General features: G+C 52.5%; 2 protein-coding genes across 8 annotated transcripts; one reads left to right on the top strand and one right to left on the bottom strand.

Moving 5' to 3' along the window:
* Nucleotides 1–22: 22 nt before the first annotated feature.
* LOC118656581 lies at nt 23–2,268 on the bottom strand. Its single transcript, XM_036310016.1, has 4 exons — nt 2,163–2,268; nt 1,223–1,777; nt 1,000–1,092; nt 23–664 (listed from the first exon to the last, which is right to left on the bottom strand). Exons 1-4 carry the CDS (start codon nt 2,266–2,268, stop codon nt 198–200), a joined length of 1,221 nt encoding a protein of 406 aa, XP_036165909.1. The 3' UTR covers nt 23–197.
* CD2BP2 (CD2 cytoplasmic tail binding protein 2) lies at nt 1,617–6,667 on the top strand. Of its 7 annotated transcripts, XR_004967400.1 has the most exons (8): nt 1,668–1,726; nt 2,265–2,344; nt 3,161–3,296; nt 3,403–3,560; nt 3,671–4,106; nt 4,163–4,287; nt 4,362–5,505; nt 5,614–6,667. XR_004967400.1 is itself a non-coding variant. In XM_036308200.1 (7 exons), exons 2-7 carry the CDS (start codon nt 2,267–2,269, stop codon nt 4,470–4,472), a joined length of 1,044 nt encoding a protein of 347 aa, XP_036164093.1. In that variant the 5' UTR covers nt 1,617–1,726; nt 2,252–2,266; the 3' UTR covers nt 4,473–6,667. The 7 variants fall into 7 exon arrangements, 6 of the variants coding, with proteins under 6 accessions (XP_036164093.1, XP_036164092.1, XP_036164094.1 ...); XM_036308200.1 differs by having other exon boundaries at nt 1,617–1,726; nt 2,252–2,344; nt 4,362–6,667; XM_036308199.1 differs by having other exon boundaries at nt 1,639–1,792; nt 2,252–2,344; nt 4,362–6,667.
* The last annotated feature ends 10,213 nt before the right edge of the window (nt 6,668–16,880 follow it).

Below are 16,880 nucleotides of genomic sequence, written 5' to 3'. Positions count from 1 at the left end.
AGGATCTATTGAAGCAGTTGGCTGGTCTTGGCAGGTGGGTACCCCTTGGCCTTTGGTCCATCTCTCAGCCATTCATCAACAAACAATGGTTGAGCTCCTGCCCCATCTTTGCCTGGGATCGGCTGTCTCCATTGTCACTGGCCTCCGGAAGCCCTCTACCTATCAGCTGCAGTGCCCGGATCTCCTTCCCAAAGCGCTCATGCAACTCCTGGAACCTGGAGTGGGGACTGAGGGTGGCTAGAAGGCCACAGTCCTGGGGGGGATGGGGGATGTGGGGGTGAGCTGGGCTCTTGGCCAGCTGCTTGGCACAGCTTTGGTACTGAGCCTCTAGCGGGTGGGGGTCGTAGCACAGCCAGCTGCCTCCAGCTCACCCCAGCCTGAACCCACAGCCAGGCTCCCCGCTCCTGGTTTTCTGCTTCCAGCCTGTAGGCCTGCCCAACTTCTGTGCCCTCTACCCCAGGGGTCAGGACGGTAAAGGCATAGGGTTCTGTGGCCCGAGGCATGGCTCCACCTGGCAGTTCTCCAACAGGATGAGGCCCAGGGGTATGTCTGCCTGGTGCTCCTGGTAGAAGAGGCGGCTTCCCCGGAAGATGAACCAGGGACCCTGGTAGCTGGTATTTTGGTCCTTCATTAGCATGATGCCCTCCAGGTCTGGAACCTGTACCTGTGGGAGAAACTGAGCACAGACTTTGGGTGCAGTTTCATGGTAGTACGATCTGGAGGAGACGGGCAGGAGGAGGGGTGGTCCATCTTGTTCCCCTGGGGGCCCCCATGCTGCCTCCTATGGTCCCAGTAGGCTCTTCCTGGGCACAGCCTCAGCTTGGTGGCACTCAGGCTCTGAGTGTCCCCGCAGCACGGAGACACCTCCCCACCCAGCCCTGCCTCGGGCCAGGTTACAGAACCCGGGAAGGGGCCCTGGGCCGGGGCCTGTTTGCTAAGAGGGTCTTCATTCTGCGGCTGTGGTTGGAGAGGGGCTCTGGTGCCCTTCCCCGGGCCTACCTGAGATCAGGGCACAGGGGGCTCTGGCCTCGGTGCTGCGAGCCGGTGCCACGGCCACCTCTCCGGTAGCGGGGCCCTTTCCACTTCGGAAGCCTAGAATCAGCCCCGGGAGAGGGGTGGGTAAATTACTTCCCCTGCGTCCTAAAGGGAGCTGGGTCCGGAGAGTGCCCACCCCAGTCCGGTCCGGGGCCTCAAGGCGGGCCAGCGGGAGAGCCGGGCTCACCCCAGGGAGAGGAGAGGGCCGATGACTGGCCGCCGAGCTGGGGAAGGATTTCCAGTGGGATGGTGAGGGGCGCAGGGTTGGCCAGCCCTGAGGAAAGGTGACGCAACCCTAGAAAGAGTAACGAGGGCAGGACCCCATCGGCCCTGCTCGGATTTGCCCCGCACCGTGACCTGGCGCCCCCGTCCCCAGAGCCGCTACTGCTGTGGGAGGGAATGGACACTGCGTGGGCCCATCCCGCTCGCTCGATGGGGGTCCAGCAGCTCACAGGTCCCGTCTTCTCGTCGTATTGCCCAGAACAGCTTGCGTCACTTCTGAGAGGGGGTGTGACTTCCCCGCTCCGCCCGAACTCCCGCCCGCGGCGTCGGTTGGTCCTCCCTGGAGCGAGGCCACTTCCGGCCTTCCGGGCGCTCTCCACAGTTCCCTTCCGGGTGAAGGCCTGTGCCCCGGATGTAGCCCCGGCGCGAGCAGCTCCCCTTCCCTTGCCGGGCGGCCCAGGGTCCTTAGGTGAGCGCGCCGGGCGCTGCGTGAGTCCCGCGGCTCTGCCGCTGCTCTGAGCTGTGCACACAGCAGGTGGGGGCCAGCCCGCGGCGGAGTTGGGGGTTCGGCGGAGGGAGGAGCCGGGGGACCAGGGCGCTAGGTCCCGGGTCCGCCCGGACCTCACGGGCCCGAGGGAGCTGGGGTGGAGGAGCGGGTGTCAGCCCGCGGACCCGCGTCGCGACTGGACTGCAGGAGCCGGGAATGGGGTGGTCACGGGAGGAAGCCGGTCCCCGCGCGTCTCGGGTGGGGGTGCGGGTGGGAGCCCCTCCGCGTGCCCGCCTCTCGGACCCGCCCCCAGCAGCTCTCTTGGATGCCATCCCGGGTCCCGGGGCCTCTGGGCCGCCAACTCCCCTTCCGGCCCCGATTCTGTGCTGCTTCCCCCACGGCCTGGCCCTGTGCGCACCTGGCAGTGCTGCGCTGAGGGCCCTCTCGCGGCGAGTGTCCTCTCGCCGGTCCCCTAATCTGCACCTCTCCCTCTGCTGTTTGGGGAAGACCCTCTGTGCAGCCATGCCGAAGCGGAAAGTGACCTTCCAGGGCGTGGGAGACGAGGAGGATGAGGAGGAGGTCGGTGCTCCCAAGAAGAAGGTGAGGGGCCGGCCTCCGTGTTCTGGGGAGGAGTGAGGGGAGGAAACGGGAACTGGAGCCAGAGACGGGAGAAGCTTTGGGGAGAAAGAACGGGTAGAAAGGGCAAGGTTTTCATGTTCTCTGCGAAGGGCGTTTGGGGGATTCTCAGGTTGAGTCCAGATCCTGGAGCATTTTGAGGAAGAGTGCGGGTGCGAAGAAAAAAAATTAATACTTTCCTCCCACCTTCTAAGTTCTTGTAGCTGGGCCAAAAATCAAATTACAGGCGAAAATCAAATTTAATGCATGCACATGGGAAATTCACATAAGTATGACAATTCCAAACTCAGTGAGGCAACATTAGGTATATATGACATTTTAAAACAATTTTTTAAAAATTGATTTCAGAGCAGAAGGGAGAGGTAGAGGGAGATAGAAACATCAATGATATGAGAGAATCATCGATCAGCTGCCTCCTGCACACCCCACACTGGGGATCTGTTTCTTTGTTACCAATGTTGTGGCCCCCCCCCCCCCCCCCCCCCCCCCGCCAACAAAGAAACAGAATTTCCGGAGGATGAGGCCCAGAAATCAGGATTTTAAAAAGATTCCCAGGTGATTCTAATGTGCAGCCAAGGTTGAGAACCACTGCTATAGTAGGTTTCTTTTGTTTGAATCTATTGGGCAGGAAAGCGGGGAGGGCCAAAGGTTCTTTCTGAGTCTTGTTTCTTAATAGCTTAAAATTAATATTCCAAAAAGGCAGCTTCAGGTTGGCAAAACTTTGGTTCCCTTCAATAACCAGTAACCTGCATCTGTGGACTGTCTGACTCCTGCTCACAGCTAGTGGACCCTGTGGCTGGGGCAGGAGGTCCTGGGAGCCGCTTCAAAGGCAAACACTCTTTGGACAGCGATGAGGAGGATGATGATGACGAGGGGTCCAGCAAATACGACATCCTGGCCTCAGAGGATGTGGAAGGTGAGTTATACCCAAGAACTGACTCTGCTAGGGGCTCCTGGGAATGTGGACGAAGGAGGCTCCTGTCTCTTGCCTGCCAGCATGGACACCTGTGTCTTTGGTGCAGGTCAGGAAGCAGCCACACTCCCCAGTGAGGGAGGTGTGCGCATCACACCCTTCAACCTTCAGGAAGAGATGGAGGAAGGCCACTTTGATGCTGATGGCAACTACTTCCTGAACCGGGATGCTCAGATCCGAGACAGCTGGCTGGACAACATTGACTGGGTGTGGCTCTGGGGCTGGCATGGCTGGGGCCTGGAGGCAGCAAGTGCTTGGGCCCTGCTGGCAGTTTGTAGGAAATAAACCTCCCCCCCGCCCCCATTTTCACGTTACAGGTGAAGATCAGGGAGAGGCCACCTGGTCAGCGCTCACCGTCAGACTCCGAGGAGGAGGACAGCCTGGGCCAGACACCAATGAGTCCCCAAGCCCTCCTGGAGGGCCTTCTGGAGCTCCTGCTGCCAAGAGAGACAGTGGCTGGGGCACTGAGGCGTCTGGGGGCCAGAGGAGGAGGCAAAGGGGGTAGCAAGGGGCCTGGGCGGCCCAGTTCCCCCCAGCGCTTGGACCGGCTGTGCAGTTTGGCCGACCAGATGGTGGCTCGAGGCAACCTTGGTGTTTATCAGGAGACAAGAGAACGCTTGGCCATGCAGTTGAAGGGGTTGGGGTGCCGGACCCAGGGACCCCCTGACCCCACGCCCCAGCCTTCTCTGGACATGTTTGCTGATGAAGTAGCAGAAGGGGAGCTGGAGACCCCAACCCCTGTCCAGAGAGGAGGTGAGATTTCAGGGCAGAGGTGGGGTGTGGGCAGGGGCAGGACCCTTGAAGCCCAGATGGCTTTGCTGTTTCAGAACCAGAGTCCCCAGGAGACGGCCTGCTGGATGTGATGTGGGAATATAAGTGGGAGAATACAGGCGATGCTGAGCTCTACGGGCCCTTCTCCAGCAGCCAGATGCAGGTGAGCCCCATCTGCCTCGTCTCTCCCTCCCAGCCCTCACAGTCCTCCTCCAGTTCTGCCCTCTCTTCCTGCAGACGTGGGTGAATGAAGGCTACTTCCCTGACGGTGTTTATTGCCGGAAGCTGGACCCCCCTGGTGGACAGTTCTACAACTCAAAACGTATTGACTTTGACCTCTACACCTGAGCCTTCTGAGGGCCAGTTTAGTGGCTCTTTCTTTCCTGGACTCTCTGGAGGAGGCCCCAGTTGCCTCAGGCAGTGAGGATATTGGGGGCCACTTTTCAGTCGATTTCCTTTCCCAATAAAAGTCTATAGTTGTGTATTAGGCCCTTGACTGTCCTGATGGCCAGAAGCCAGGGACCTCCACAGCCCCTTTGGATTTGCCTCTGTCCTTGAGTATTTCCTCATGAAGTTTCTCTTTGAGAGTTTCTGGTTTTTGTTTACCACTCCTAGGGGCAGAGCCAGGGCTGTCAGGTGTCCTGTGGCCTCCCCACCTGGACTCTGCTCACCATCTGAAAACCTCTTCACTCCCACGTCGTTCTCCGGTGTGGGAGTCCCTGTTTCGCTGTTCTTAGGTCGTTGGCTGTTAGGACCTGAGTCTCCGTCCTTGCAGCTAGAATAGGATAGAGCCCCGGAAGTGGAGGTTTCAGGCCGTGAAGGGCTCGGACATCTGTTGGGTGTGAGCAGGAAGCCTGGTGTTCACCGGCTCCCACGGTCTCAAGCTCCTTAGGTGAAGCGCAGACTCAGTGTTGGCACTTGAAGGACCCTTCAGCTGTCCATTGAACAAGCGCTGAGAGGGGCGGTGCTCACTGGAGGTTACACAGCAAATCAGGCTTGGCACAGACCCAAGGGGCTCCTTTCCCAGACCTTTCTTGGTACCAGATCTTTTCTGCCTGGCATTTGAGACCCTGAAGCTTATATTTTCTGGGCTCCCACAGTGTGCCTGGCACAGGGCTAGTGCCCTGAGGGGACTAAGATAACTGAGCTGGTCCCCTCCCAGGAATTCAGAGCTAGGGGGTGAGGGAGCGGGGTGGAATTATACCATGTCTCAGGTATAATTCTATAGTGAGACCGGAACATCCCCGCCCCCCTCATCCCTTTAGTGCTGCCTTAGTCTCCTCACTTGCACCAAGTTAGGTTGATTCCTCCCCTTTTCACCTTGGCTGGCCATTGGGATCTCACGGGGAGCTATAAAATTACTTCTCAGAGAATTGAGTGAGTTGATCTAGGTCTGGTTCTCAACCTTGGCTGCACATTAGAATCACCTGATGAGGCCCAGAAATCAGAGTTTAAAAAGATTCCCAGGTGATTCTAATGTGCAGCCAAGGTTGAGAACCACTCATCTAGGTAATGGCCTGGAGGCTGGGTCTTTTCAGTGTGCGGCCAGGTGAACGGCCTGACTCCCAAGACAGGTGACACCTGGGGCGGGATCGGTCCCTGGACCTCCTGTGGGACTAGCTGAGCATGTGTGTGGCCAGGGCTCTGGTGGAGTTCGTTAGTTCCTGGAGAGCTGAGCACCAGAGCCATGGGACACCTGGGGGGTGGAAGGGGCCAGGCCAGAACCAGGGGGTACCTGATGTTCTAGTGAGGCCTGCAATTTCTGTAATCATCACACCCACTCTAGTGCTAAGCCAGACCTCGTTTTCATTGACTCCAAGGTGCCTTTGGCTGTAAAATGGTTTACTTCGTGTCATTAAAAAAGGAGACCCTACCCATTGCAGTTGTAAGATGTCATCGATTAGAAAGTGCATTGTGATTTCAGAAATGTTCAGATGTGAAGAGAGGTCTCTTAGGACCAGTGAAGTACAGCGCTCACCTTTATGTCCCGGTGACTAACTCATGGGCGGTGCTTGGTGTTTGGTGACTAGATGGAAGGAAGCCGATGGACAACTCCCCTGGATGTCCCACAGGCACCTTAGGCTCCACCTACTCAGCTGACCTCCCTTCCCCTCACTGCCTGTTCCTTTGTTCACCTCCCTGATGCCCCCCTGTGTGGGCAGGATAATTGCCCCCAAAGATGTCCACATCCTCAGTCTCAGAACCTGTGCATATGTGACCTTACGTAGCAAAAGGGACTTTGCAGAAATGGTTGACTTTGAGACGAGATTATCATGGATAATTGAGATGGGCCCAGTGTAATCAAGGGTCCTATGAAGGGAAAGGGCGGCAGGAGGGTCAAAGTGAGGGAGGAGAAGCTGTTAACACTGCTGCTGACTTTGAAGGTGGAAGGGCCCTGTGTCAGGAACGCAGTGGCCTGTAGAAGCTGGAAAAGGCAGGAAAACACAAAGAAATGCAGCTCTATTGACAGGAGTTAGCCCAGTGAAAATAATTTTAGATTTCTGACCGCTAGACCTCTAAGAGAATAAAATGTGTTGTTTTAAGCCATTGAGTTTGTGGTAATTTGTTAAAGCCCCAATAGGAAACCAACCCACACCCCATCCAACTGAATGCCTCTCCCCCTCATGAATATCCGTAAGTCTTCTGTGGCCATGTCTCTTTCAAGCCCTTAACAGCACTTAACTCACTTGCTTTAAAAACAAACTTGTATATGTGTCTAAATTTTTTAAAAAAATGTTTTTATTGATTTTAGAGGGGAAGGGAGAGAGAAATCAATGATGAGAGAATCATTGATTGGCTGCCTCCCGCACGCCCCTTGCTGGGAGCTGACCCTGCAACCACGACCTGTACCCTGACTGTGAATCGAACTGACCTGGTTCATAGGTGTCAATGCTCAACCACTGAGCCACACTGGGCTGTATAAATTTTTAAATAAGCTTTTTATATTTTACAGTAGTTTTGTATATTTACAAAAAATTTACAAGAGTAATACAGAGAGTTCACTGTTTCCCCTATTAACATCTGTCAGTGGTACATTTGTTACAACTAACCAACCAACAACGTTACTATTTTTAAGTTATTGAGCTATCCACCCATTTAAAGCGAACAATTCAGTGGTTTTTAGTATATTCATGGTGTTGTGCAGCATCACTACAATCTAATTTTGGAACATTCTTGCCTACCCAAGAGCCACCCCACCCATTAGCAGTTCCCATCACTCCCCATTTCCGCACCCCGCCCTTCAGTCTCTGGCAACCACTGATTTACTTCTGTAGATTTGCCTATTCTGGGCTTTCAGACAGATGGAGGTGTACAATACATGGTCTTTTGTGTCTGCTGCTTGCACTTGGAATGTTTTCAAGATTCTAACGTGTAACAGTATTTTATCTTTTTGTTGTTGAATAATCTATTGTATGGATATATGACATGTTGCTATTAACTATCCACACTTTTTTTTTTTTAAATTTCAGAGAGGAAGAGAGGGAGGGAAGGAGAGAGACATCAACGATGAGAGAATCATTGATCAGCTGCCTCCAGCACGCCCCCTACTGGGGATCGAGCCTGCAACTCAGGCATGTGCCCTTGACTGGAATTGAACCTGGGACCCTTCAGTCTGCAGGCTGACGCTCTATCCACTGAGCCGAACCAGCTAGGGCTATCCACACTTGATATGGATTTTAATTATAAGTTTTCTCTAATGTCTTATCTGTTTCAGAATCCTTTAGGATTCCACATTACGTTTAGTTGTCATACCTCTTTAGCTTCCTCTGGGGTGACAGTTTCTCAGACTTGTATTTGCTGACCTTGACAGTTTTGGAAGCACTGGTTAGGTGTTTTGTAATATATTCCTAAAATTTGGGCTTGTCTGGTATTTTTCTCATGATTAGATTTGGGTTATGGGTTTGGGGGAGGACGATCCGGGAGGTGAAGTTCCTTGTCTTTTACTGAAAGCCTCATGGCTCTACATTGCCCTCACAATAAAGTTCACAGGCTTGAAGCTGACTGAGAGGCCTCCATGGCCGGGCTGGACCCCAGTCCCCCATCTGCCTTCGTTTCCTTTCTCCCTTACCTCCCCCCACTCCAGGTTCCAGCCTGTTCCAGAGCAGGGCAGCTCATTTCCCTTCTCCAGGCTGGGCCAGTGATGCCTTGCTCTTCTCTGACTCCCTGGGGAAGGAAGGCCATTAAGGTGTCTGTTGTGACTTAGCTCTAGGCCTCCTTTTCCTAAAGGCTTCGTGGCTCCGCCCCACTTCCCAGCGGGCTCTTCATTTCTCCCACTGCGCCCAGAAGCACAGATGTCTGACAGCACCGAGCATCTTCTCCTGGTCTGTCTCCACCAGTTAGCCTGAGACGGGTCCGTGGTGATGAGGGAATAGGGAACGAGCCAATTCATCCCTGGTTCTGTGCCAGGGGGACAGCCCCCTCCTGAGCCAGGCTAGAGAGTGGGGGCCTCTGGGGCTGTCTGTCTTTGCTGCCCCAGGAAAGATGAGTGATCTGGGTGGGCGGTGTACAGGTGTCTAGAACAGGGGTGGGCAAACTTTTTGACTCGAGGGCCACAATGGGTTGGTTCTTAAACTGGACCGGAGGGCTGGAACAAAAGCATGGATGGAGTGTTTGTGTGAACTAATACATGTTAACACTGCTGCTGGTGAAGGAGCGGAGGGGAGAGCCAGAGAACCCTCTGCTCTTTCGGCTCCGCGGGCCGGATAGAACAGCCGAACGGGCCAGATCTGGCCCGCGGGCCGTAGTTTGCCCACGGCTGGTCTAGACCCAAGGGTCTCTCAAAGGGCAGGACAGAGGAGTCATCAGGGGCATCCTAGTCCCTGGGAGTGTCACTGAGCCAGGGACAAATTCGTAGGAGGGGTTCAAGGTCAGAACTGCAGATGTCACTGCATCTGGGACCCCAGACCCGCTGAAATGCAGCTTCTAGCCTTTGGCAGCCTTTTTCTAGGAGAGTAGCAGGAGCGGGGGAAGGGAGCTGGGTACTCCTGGTTGAGGGTCTGGGTATCACACTGCCCTGGGCACCTGGTGGGTCCCGGGGAGACCAGCACTGTGGAGGAGCCCCCAGAGGGGCTAAAACTAAAGGTTCGGGCGCCACAAAGCCGGAGGAGTTGGGGGAAGTGTTAATGCCTTTGACACATCTGCCACCCCTTCCAGACCCACCCGGCTGGCTGGATGCCTCATTGCACAGTCACGGAACCCGCCCCTCCCAGGCCTGAGACTGAGCAGCTTGTCTTCGCTTCTGCTCCCAGCTGGAGCCCACAGACACCCAGCTGGTCCTGATGCCGAGGAGGAGTTTCTCTCTCACTTCCTCCAGGAAGCTTGTCTTGGCCCCTAGATTTGAGCAAGGCCTCCTGTTATGTGGTCCCACAGGTCCTTGTACTTGGTAATCCTTATCGATGACTGCAGCAGGCTCTCTGGGAGCTGGGACCATGGGGAGCCCGTGTATCCCCAGCACTGAGTGTCACCCTTAGTGCATAGCAGATGTTCGATGACTATTTGCTGAAAAGGGTTTAGAAGGGCTATTTAGAGCTCTCCAGCCTCAGCAGATGGCCCAAGGGAGGAGATTGAAACGGGAGTACAAAGGAATCACAACAAATTTAGTTGGGATACAAGGGGGCTCAACAAGACTCCTCTTGTTCCAGATGTCATGAACTCTGAGCCCAGCCCAAGTTTCCAACTTCATCTCCTGGTTTGTTTTTTAAAAATATATTTGTATTGATTTCAGAGAGGAGGGGAGTGAGAGAGAGAGAGATAGAAACATCAATGATGAGAATCATTGATCGGCTGCCTCCTGCACGCCCCCTAATGGGGATTGAGCCCACAACCTGGGCATGTGCCTGACCGGAAATCAAACTGTGACTTGCTGGTTCATAGACGCTCAACCACTGAGCAATACTAGCCGGGCCTAAAACGTCTTAAAGTAATTGTTTTCAGTAGCAAAAGTCTTTTTTAAAATTTATTTTTATTTTTCTTTCAAAATAATAGTACACATAGTTTTAAAAATTCAGATAGCATTCCATGGTATAAGCAAATGAAAAATAGCAATGCCCTGCACTCCCCCTTACGAATCGCATTCCTCTAGAACCGTCCTGACTCCTTTTAGTTGTTTCGACTGATGTTTACCTCCAAATGTCTAATAACATCACTTTTTAAAAATTTCATTATTTTTAAAAATATGTTTTATTGATTTTAGAGAGAGAGAAAGGGAGAGGGAGATAAACATCAATGTGAGAGAGAAACATTGATTGGTTGCCTCTTGCACGTGCTGCAACCAGAGATCAAATTGGCAACCTGGGCATGTCCCTGACCGGGAATGGAACCCACCCCTTTTGGTGAACGGGATGATGCTCCAAACAACGGAGCCACACTGCCCAGGGCTCAGTGAGATTTTTTAAAATGTATGTGTGTGTGTGTGTGTATGTGTGTGTGTGTGTGTGTATATATATATATATATATACATATATATATATATATATTTTTTTTTTTTTAATTGATTTTTAGAGAGAGGAAGAAGAGGGAGAGAGAAACACTGATGCAAGAATGAACTTGGTTTGGCTGCCTCCTGCACGCTCCCTACTGGGGATTGAGCTGGCAACCTTTTGGTGCATAGGACCATGCTCAACCAACCAACCAACTGAGCCACACTGGCCAAGGCTCAATGAATTTTTAAATTCACAGAGCTCTACAGCATAACCACACTTAATTGTAGGACATTTGTATCACCTCAAAAAGAAACCCCAAATCCCATTTCTTTCCTACCTCCCAGGCCCTGACAATCACTAATCTATTTCTGTTTTTATGGATTTTCCTTTTTTGAACATTTGAAATGAATGGAATCATACATACAATATGTGGTCCTATATGACAGCTGCTTCCACTTGCCAAAATGTTTTCAAGGTTCACCCATCTTAAAGCATGTGTCACTACTCATTTCTTATTAAAGCTGAATAATATTCCATTCATCAGTTGGTGGACATGTGGGTTGTTTCTGCTTTTGGGCAATTGTAAATAATGAGAGGACCAGTGTACGGATTCATGCACGAGTGGGGTCCCTCAGCCTGGCCTGTGTTCTCTTGCAATCTGGGACCCCGTGGGGGATGTCGGGCTGCCGGGTTTCGGACTGATCCCCAAGGGATGTAGCAGTGCCAAAGTGGCAGGCAGCCGGGGAGGAGCCAGGGCTGGGCACAGCTCCGCTGCCCTCATCCCAGCCTACTGTGCCAGCTGCCGCTGCTGCTGCTGCCGCTGCCGCCACCTGCCACTGCTGCCGCCACCTGCCACTGCTGCCAGCAGCACTGCCACGGAGGGGAGGCGGGAGAGGCTCCTGCCACCACCGCAGCTGCACTCCCAGCTGTGAGCCCGGCTTCTGGCTGAGTGGTGCTCCCGCTGTGGGAGTGCACTGACCACCAGGGGGCAGCTCCTGCTTTGAGCATCTGCCCCCTGGTGGTCAGTGCATGTCATACTGAACAGTTGACCAGTCGTTCAGTCATAATGGTTGCTTAGACTTTTATACATATACTAGAGGCCTGGTGCACGAAGAGATTCATGCAATAGGCCTTCCTTTCCCCTGGCTGCTGGCACCGGTTTGCCTCCGGAACCCGGGGCCCAGGCCTTCACTCTGGCTGAGTTCTGGCCAGAGCCGGCCCTGGAAACGTCAGGCTTAGCTGCTCTGCCGGCCCCGGGCCGTCAGGCTTCGCTCCACTGCTTGGAGCCTACGTATGCAAATTAACCACCATCTTTGTTGGCGGTTAATTTGCATATCATGCTGATTAGCCCATGGGAGGCGTAGCGAATGTATGGTCAATTACCATGTTTGTCTATTATTAGATAGGATAGATGCTTTGTGAACAAGTTTTTGCATGTGTATGAGCTTGTGTTTTGTTTTTTAATTCTAAGGTGAATTTTTATTTCTACAAAAAAAGGCAGTCAAAACAATGTAAAACACAGGTAAAGGACATTACTGAGTGAGCTCCACGTGGAGCCTGACTCTGCAAAGGCTGTGCGTCAGGGGGAGAAAGGCCATCTTGTTCCTGGGCTGGCCTGGCCGGCTGCTTTGAAGGAAGAGGCCAGCAGGGCATCGGTGACCCCAGACTGGTTCTGGCTCTGGCTGAGCCCTGCCAATACCAACCCTGCAAAGGGTCAAACCGTGCTGATGAGGGCTGGGGTGGGGCTGCTGCTCTGAGGAGGTGGAGAATGAGCACATTCGGATGGAGCTTGCTGACTGGTGAGTGTGGAATTTCAAATGGACATTCTGGTTTAGTGTTGTCTGTAACGACCAGCACATCTTCTAAAATGGCTGCAGGGAGGGGCGTAACACTTTGATCTCAGGGGCCTCTAACTGATGAGAAGTTTCTGGAACAAGTGCAGTGTCCTCTGGCTGGCTGCTCCCTCCCCCTGGGTGGCCACAGACCTGATATTGCAGGGTCTCCCCCAGCGGGCGGGCCTCACACAGGCATCAGGGTTGCCATTTAAGCAGTGTTATTGTGGTAACAGTGGCCAGATTTTTACATAAGAGGTGGGCCTCCCTTTTCACAGTTTCTTGGGGGTGTTTTTGGTGGTGGTGGTTTACTTGTTTTTAAAATTTAAAAAAAGGATGTTATAAATTGGAATCAGAATAACTTGAATGAACTCCCACACTGGGCAGTGCAACATGGGAGAAGAGAAGCCACCGGACCAAACAGAGCTGTCTCTTCTCCTTTGTGGAGGAGATGGGGTCTAGGTCTGGGAAAGCGAAAGAGTGAGAAATAAACTGAATACAAGAAAGTGGGCGTTGAAAGGGCATGGGAAGAAAGGGAACCACAACCTTTTATTTTAAACCTTAAGGTCTAGCCCTGGCTGGTTTGGCTCAGTGGATAGAGCATTGGCCTGTGGGATAAAGGGTCCCGGGTTCAATTCCGGCCAAGGGCACCTGCCTGGGTTGTGGGCTCGATCCCCAGTGGGGGCCATGCAGGAGGCAGATGATCAATGATTCTCATCATTGATGTTTTTATCTCTCTGTCCCTCTCCCTTTCTCTCTGAAATCAATAAAATATATTTTAAAAAAAGAAAGAGTATCTTTAAAAAAAGGAAAAAAAAGAAAGAAAACTGTAGAAAGTTAGTAACTGCCACAAGCAAACGCCAGGTGGTGGCCAGTGCCAATTTTCAGAGCCCTGCTTCGCGGGGTGTCTGCTCACACTCGCGGAATCAATCGCCGCAGGCTTTAGTCCACAGGTCGCTTTCCCCCATATTTCTTTGTAAACTCCAGCATTCTCACAGAAGCTTGTACGGTCCTTGGAGTATTCTTCAGCTAGGTCAGCCCGAAGCAGGTGCTCAGGCTGGGTGGGTTGTTCAGTGCTATGAGAGACTGGATTACTTACTTGGTCAGTTTTGGTTGCTGGCTTCCTATTTTCAGCACTAATTCCTGGCAGACAGACCTGCCCCTTTTCATTGGTGCTGGGGTGATAGATCTTTGTTTTAAATGTGGTCTTCGGTGGTTTGAATGGGTATTCTGCTGGGAAGTTGATTTCCATTCTGCAGGCCCCCTAATCCGATGGAGGTTTTCAGGGACAATAAGCCTTTGCCAAGTCAACAAATTAGCTTCATCAACCTGGATGTTACGGAGGTTTTCATTCCAAATTTTCAGGTTTTTTAAAGCTCCTTCATCAGCCTCCTGCTGGCCGCCATCTTGGATCTGGTCTGTGTGTAAGTTTTTATGTTTTCATTTATTTTGAGTATATACCTAAGAGTGGAATTGTTGGGTCATGTGGTTATGCCCATATGATTAAAAACATTTAGTATTTTGAGGAGCTGCCAACTTCTTCTCCAAAGTGGCTGCACCATTACATGTTTCAGTTCACAGCGTATAAGGTGTTTTTTTTTTAATTTAAATGTATTTATTGAAAGCTCCACCATGATCAATAGAGTGCCAGTGCCACCTTCATAAATAAAAGGAAGCTGATGAACGTATCCCTTTAAAAGTCTGGGAACTTTGTCCACCTGCCCTGAGCCCAAGGCCTGCTCCCTAGAAGCAGGGAAATCAGCACGTGTCCCAGAGGCATGCGACCATCCTGGCACCACCTGAGACTGTCTTCCTGGCACAAAAGGACTGGAAGAGAATGGAAAGGGAGCCCCTGTTTTACTCTTTGTGCTAAATGCAGGCCCGATACTACCTACAAACATCTCAAGAGAATGAGGGTATCCACCTGATATTTGGGGAATGCTGGACTGGAGACTCCCTCTGCATCATGCTCAACACAATGTGGGAACAGCGTTCTCTGAGCACACCTTCCAGGCACTACTGGCGTCCCCTCCCCACGCGCCTGCTCACACCGAGGCCTAGCAACTCCCTCTCCCCTCTGCCTGCCCCCCAAACACACATCAGAGATCACTGCTGACTCAGGCAGATGAGCCCACCAGGGGAGTCCACGCCACTGAGCAGCATGAGCAGGAAGAGGGGCAGGAGGGGTCACGGCTCTGTGGCGTGGTTGCCGAGATGCCACTGGGGAAAGCCCATGTCCACCAGTTGCTGGTTGAGGTCACTAAAGGGGGACTAAGCAGCACCCAGTCTGGCCCCGCCCCCGCCCAGCTTCGAAAGGCCAGGACCCCCAGGGGCACAGTGGCCCCAGTTGAGAATGCTCAGTTGAGAGATGCTACCTTGTGGCAGAGTAGAGGTCCTCATGCGGGGGTCATTGTCCTGCTTGATTTCCCCATTGGCCAAGATCCGCACCGTCCTCCCAGGGGCTCTGCCTCCCTTCCCTCCGACCACAGAAAGCCTGCAGGGGCGGCTCCTGGGCCTCTCAGCTCCCAGGCCACTTCCTAAACATGGTGTCTTGAATGCCCATTAGAATAGTTGAGGACCAATGATGGTTAAACTGGATTCCCAAATATGTAAACCAGACAGAAGTGCCTTGGCTCTGATGGATGTGGGGGTATGTGCCAGTTAATTCCAGCAACAAACAGAATCCGGCTCTGGAGCAGTGCTGTCCAATAGAACCTTCAGTAATGATTGCAATTTTCATATCTGCAGTTAAATTCTCTCAGTAGTCTGGATTATAGCCATGGGCCGAATTAGATTGATAGAAGCCTACATAGACCGCTGTGGAGGAGTACAAGATCTGGACTAGGACCTGGTTTTTTTATTTTATATATATATTTTTTATTTTGAGAATATGTTCATTAAAGCCAGGAATAGTGCAACAAGGAAGGGCTTAGGGTAGAAGGAGCAGCAGGAGAGAGAAGGCAGGGCTGCTTTGGCCTTAGAAACGCCATGGGAAAGAAGCGAGTCAACGTGGCTGCTGCCAGCTCAGTGGAGAGTCAGAGAAAAGGGGGCCTTGGGGCCAGGGCCAGGGGCTTGGCCTGGGAGGAGCTGCCCCTGCCCATTGCTCCCCTGGTTGCAAGTCTCGTGGGGACCCTCAGAGTTTAGGAGATGCAGGCCTATGGAGGAAGAAGGGGAGGGAGAGGCGCAGGCACGCTCCCAGGAGCGCACACTGGGACCTGGCTTGGAATCCTGATTCTACCTCCTACCAGCGGGTGGTCTTAGGTAAGTCATGGATGTCTAGGAGCCACCACGGCTCGCTGTGTAATTGGAGTAGCACCCGCATCAGCGCTGGTTCTCTTGTCTTAATCAACACTCACTCTTGTGAACCCCTCCAGACGCATGGCTCTAAACACCGGCCCCCAAATTTACATTTCGAAATCTCCACTTGAGTGTCTAATAGGCATCTCAAATTTAGCATGTCCCCCGATGAACTCTTTATCTTCTCCCCAAACCCGCTCCACCCCAGCCTTCCCTTATTAGAAAACAACCGTTCTTTTCTGACAGTTGATCAGACCAAAGACATTGGTGTTGTCTTTTAATCTCTCTCTCCCATATGTTAAAAAACACTGTTGGTTCTACCTCGAAAGTATTCGGCAACCGACCACTTCTCTCCACATCGCCTATCATCCTGATTCAGACCCCATCATCTCTCACCAGGTCCCCTGCAGGAGCCTCCTCACTGGCCTCTCTGCCCCCACCTTCGTCCCCACAACCTGTCTCACCCGTCGCATCCAGAAGGGACCTTTTCAAAGGCAAAGCCCTGCAACAGCTCTCCATGGCCTCAGAGCAAAAGTCCTCAGGATCACCTCCATGAGCCTGGCTCTGTTTCCTCTGTGGCCTCCCTTTCCCGTCTTCTCCGTCCTGTGCCCTGTTCCAGCCCCACCGGCCCCCTTGGGGGTTTCTAGAACATGCCAGGCATGGTCCCATTTTGGGCCTCTGACTTGGCTTTGTCCTCCGGTGTAATTCCCTTCCCCAGGGATTTCGTGGTTGGCTCCCTCACTTGCTCAGGTTTCTGCGTTACGTTCCTCCATCATACTTAACATTACATATTTGTGCAGACTCTCCGTCTCCTTTCCAGAGACAGTCACCTGCAGGAGGACAGATGACTGGCATTTTCTTTGCTTCATTACTGTCTCATATGCCTGACAAGTAGTGTTCAACAAAATCTGTGGAATAAATGAACTAATTCAATAATGCTGTGAGGTAAATCTGTTATTCTCATTTTATTTCACTTTTTAAAATATTTTTATAGAGAGAAGAAGGGAGAGAGAAAGAGAGAGGAGGGGGAAGAGAGAGAGAGAGAGAGAGAGAGAGAGAGAGAGAGAGAGGAACATGGATGTGAGAGTGGTACATTGATTGGCTACCTCCTGCATGCCTCCCACCAGGGATTGACCTGGAAACCCAGGCACATGCCTTGACCGGGAATTGAACTGGCAACCTTTTGGTGCACTGGATGATGCTTA

The sequence above is a fragment of the Myotis myotis genome, unplaced genomic scaffold, assembly GCF_014108235.1.
Source record: "Myotis myotis isolate mMyoMyo1 unplaced genomic scaffold, mMyoMyo1.p scaffold_m19_p_5, whole genome shotgun sequence".
Lineage (NCBI taxonomy): Eukaryota > Metazoa > Chordata > Mammalia > Chiroptera > Vespertilionidae > Myotis > Myotis myotis.
Note: the sequence above shows the minus strand (reverse complement) of the source record. Positions and strands in the feature narration are given on the sequence as shown.

Excerpts from the sequence above, each read along its gene's own strand:
- CD2BP2 (XM_036308200.1), top strand. The coding sequence starts at position 2,267 with ATGCCGAAGCGGAAAGTGACCTTCCAGGGCGTGGGAGACGAGGAGGAT. Across the intron at positions 2,345-3,160 it reads TCGGTGCTCCCAAGAAGAAG|CTAGTGGACCCTGTGGCTGG; the intron begins GTGAGGGGCCGG and ends TCCTGCTCACAG. Across the intron at positions 3,297-3,402 it reads GGCCTCAGAGGATGTGGAAG|GTCAGGAAGCAGCCACACTC; the intron begins GTGAGTTATACC and ends TCTTTGGTGCAG.
- LOC118656581 (XM_036310016.1), bottom strand. The coding sequence starts at position 2,268 with ATGGCTGCACAGAGGGTCTTCCCCAAACAGCAGAGGGAGAGGTGCAGA. Across the intron at positions 1,778-2,162 it reads CCTCAGCGCAGCACTGCCAG|CTCAGAGCAGCGGCAGAGCC; the intron begins GTGCGCACAGGG and ends CTGTGTGCACAG. Across the intron at positions 1,093-1,222 it reads GGCCCTCTCCTCTCCCTGGG|GCTTCCGAAGTGGAAAGGGC; the intron begins GTGAGCCCGGCT and ends GGCTGATTCTAG.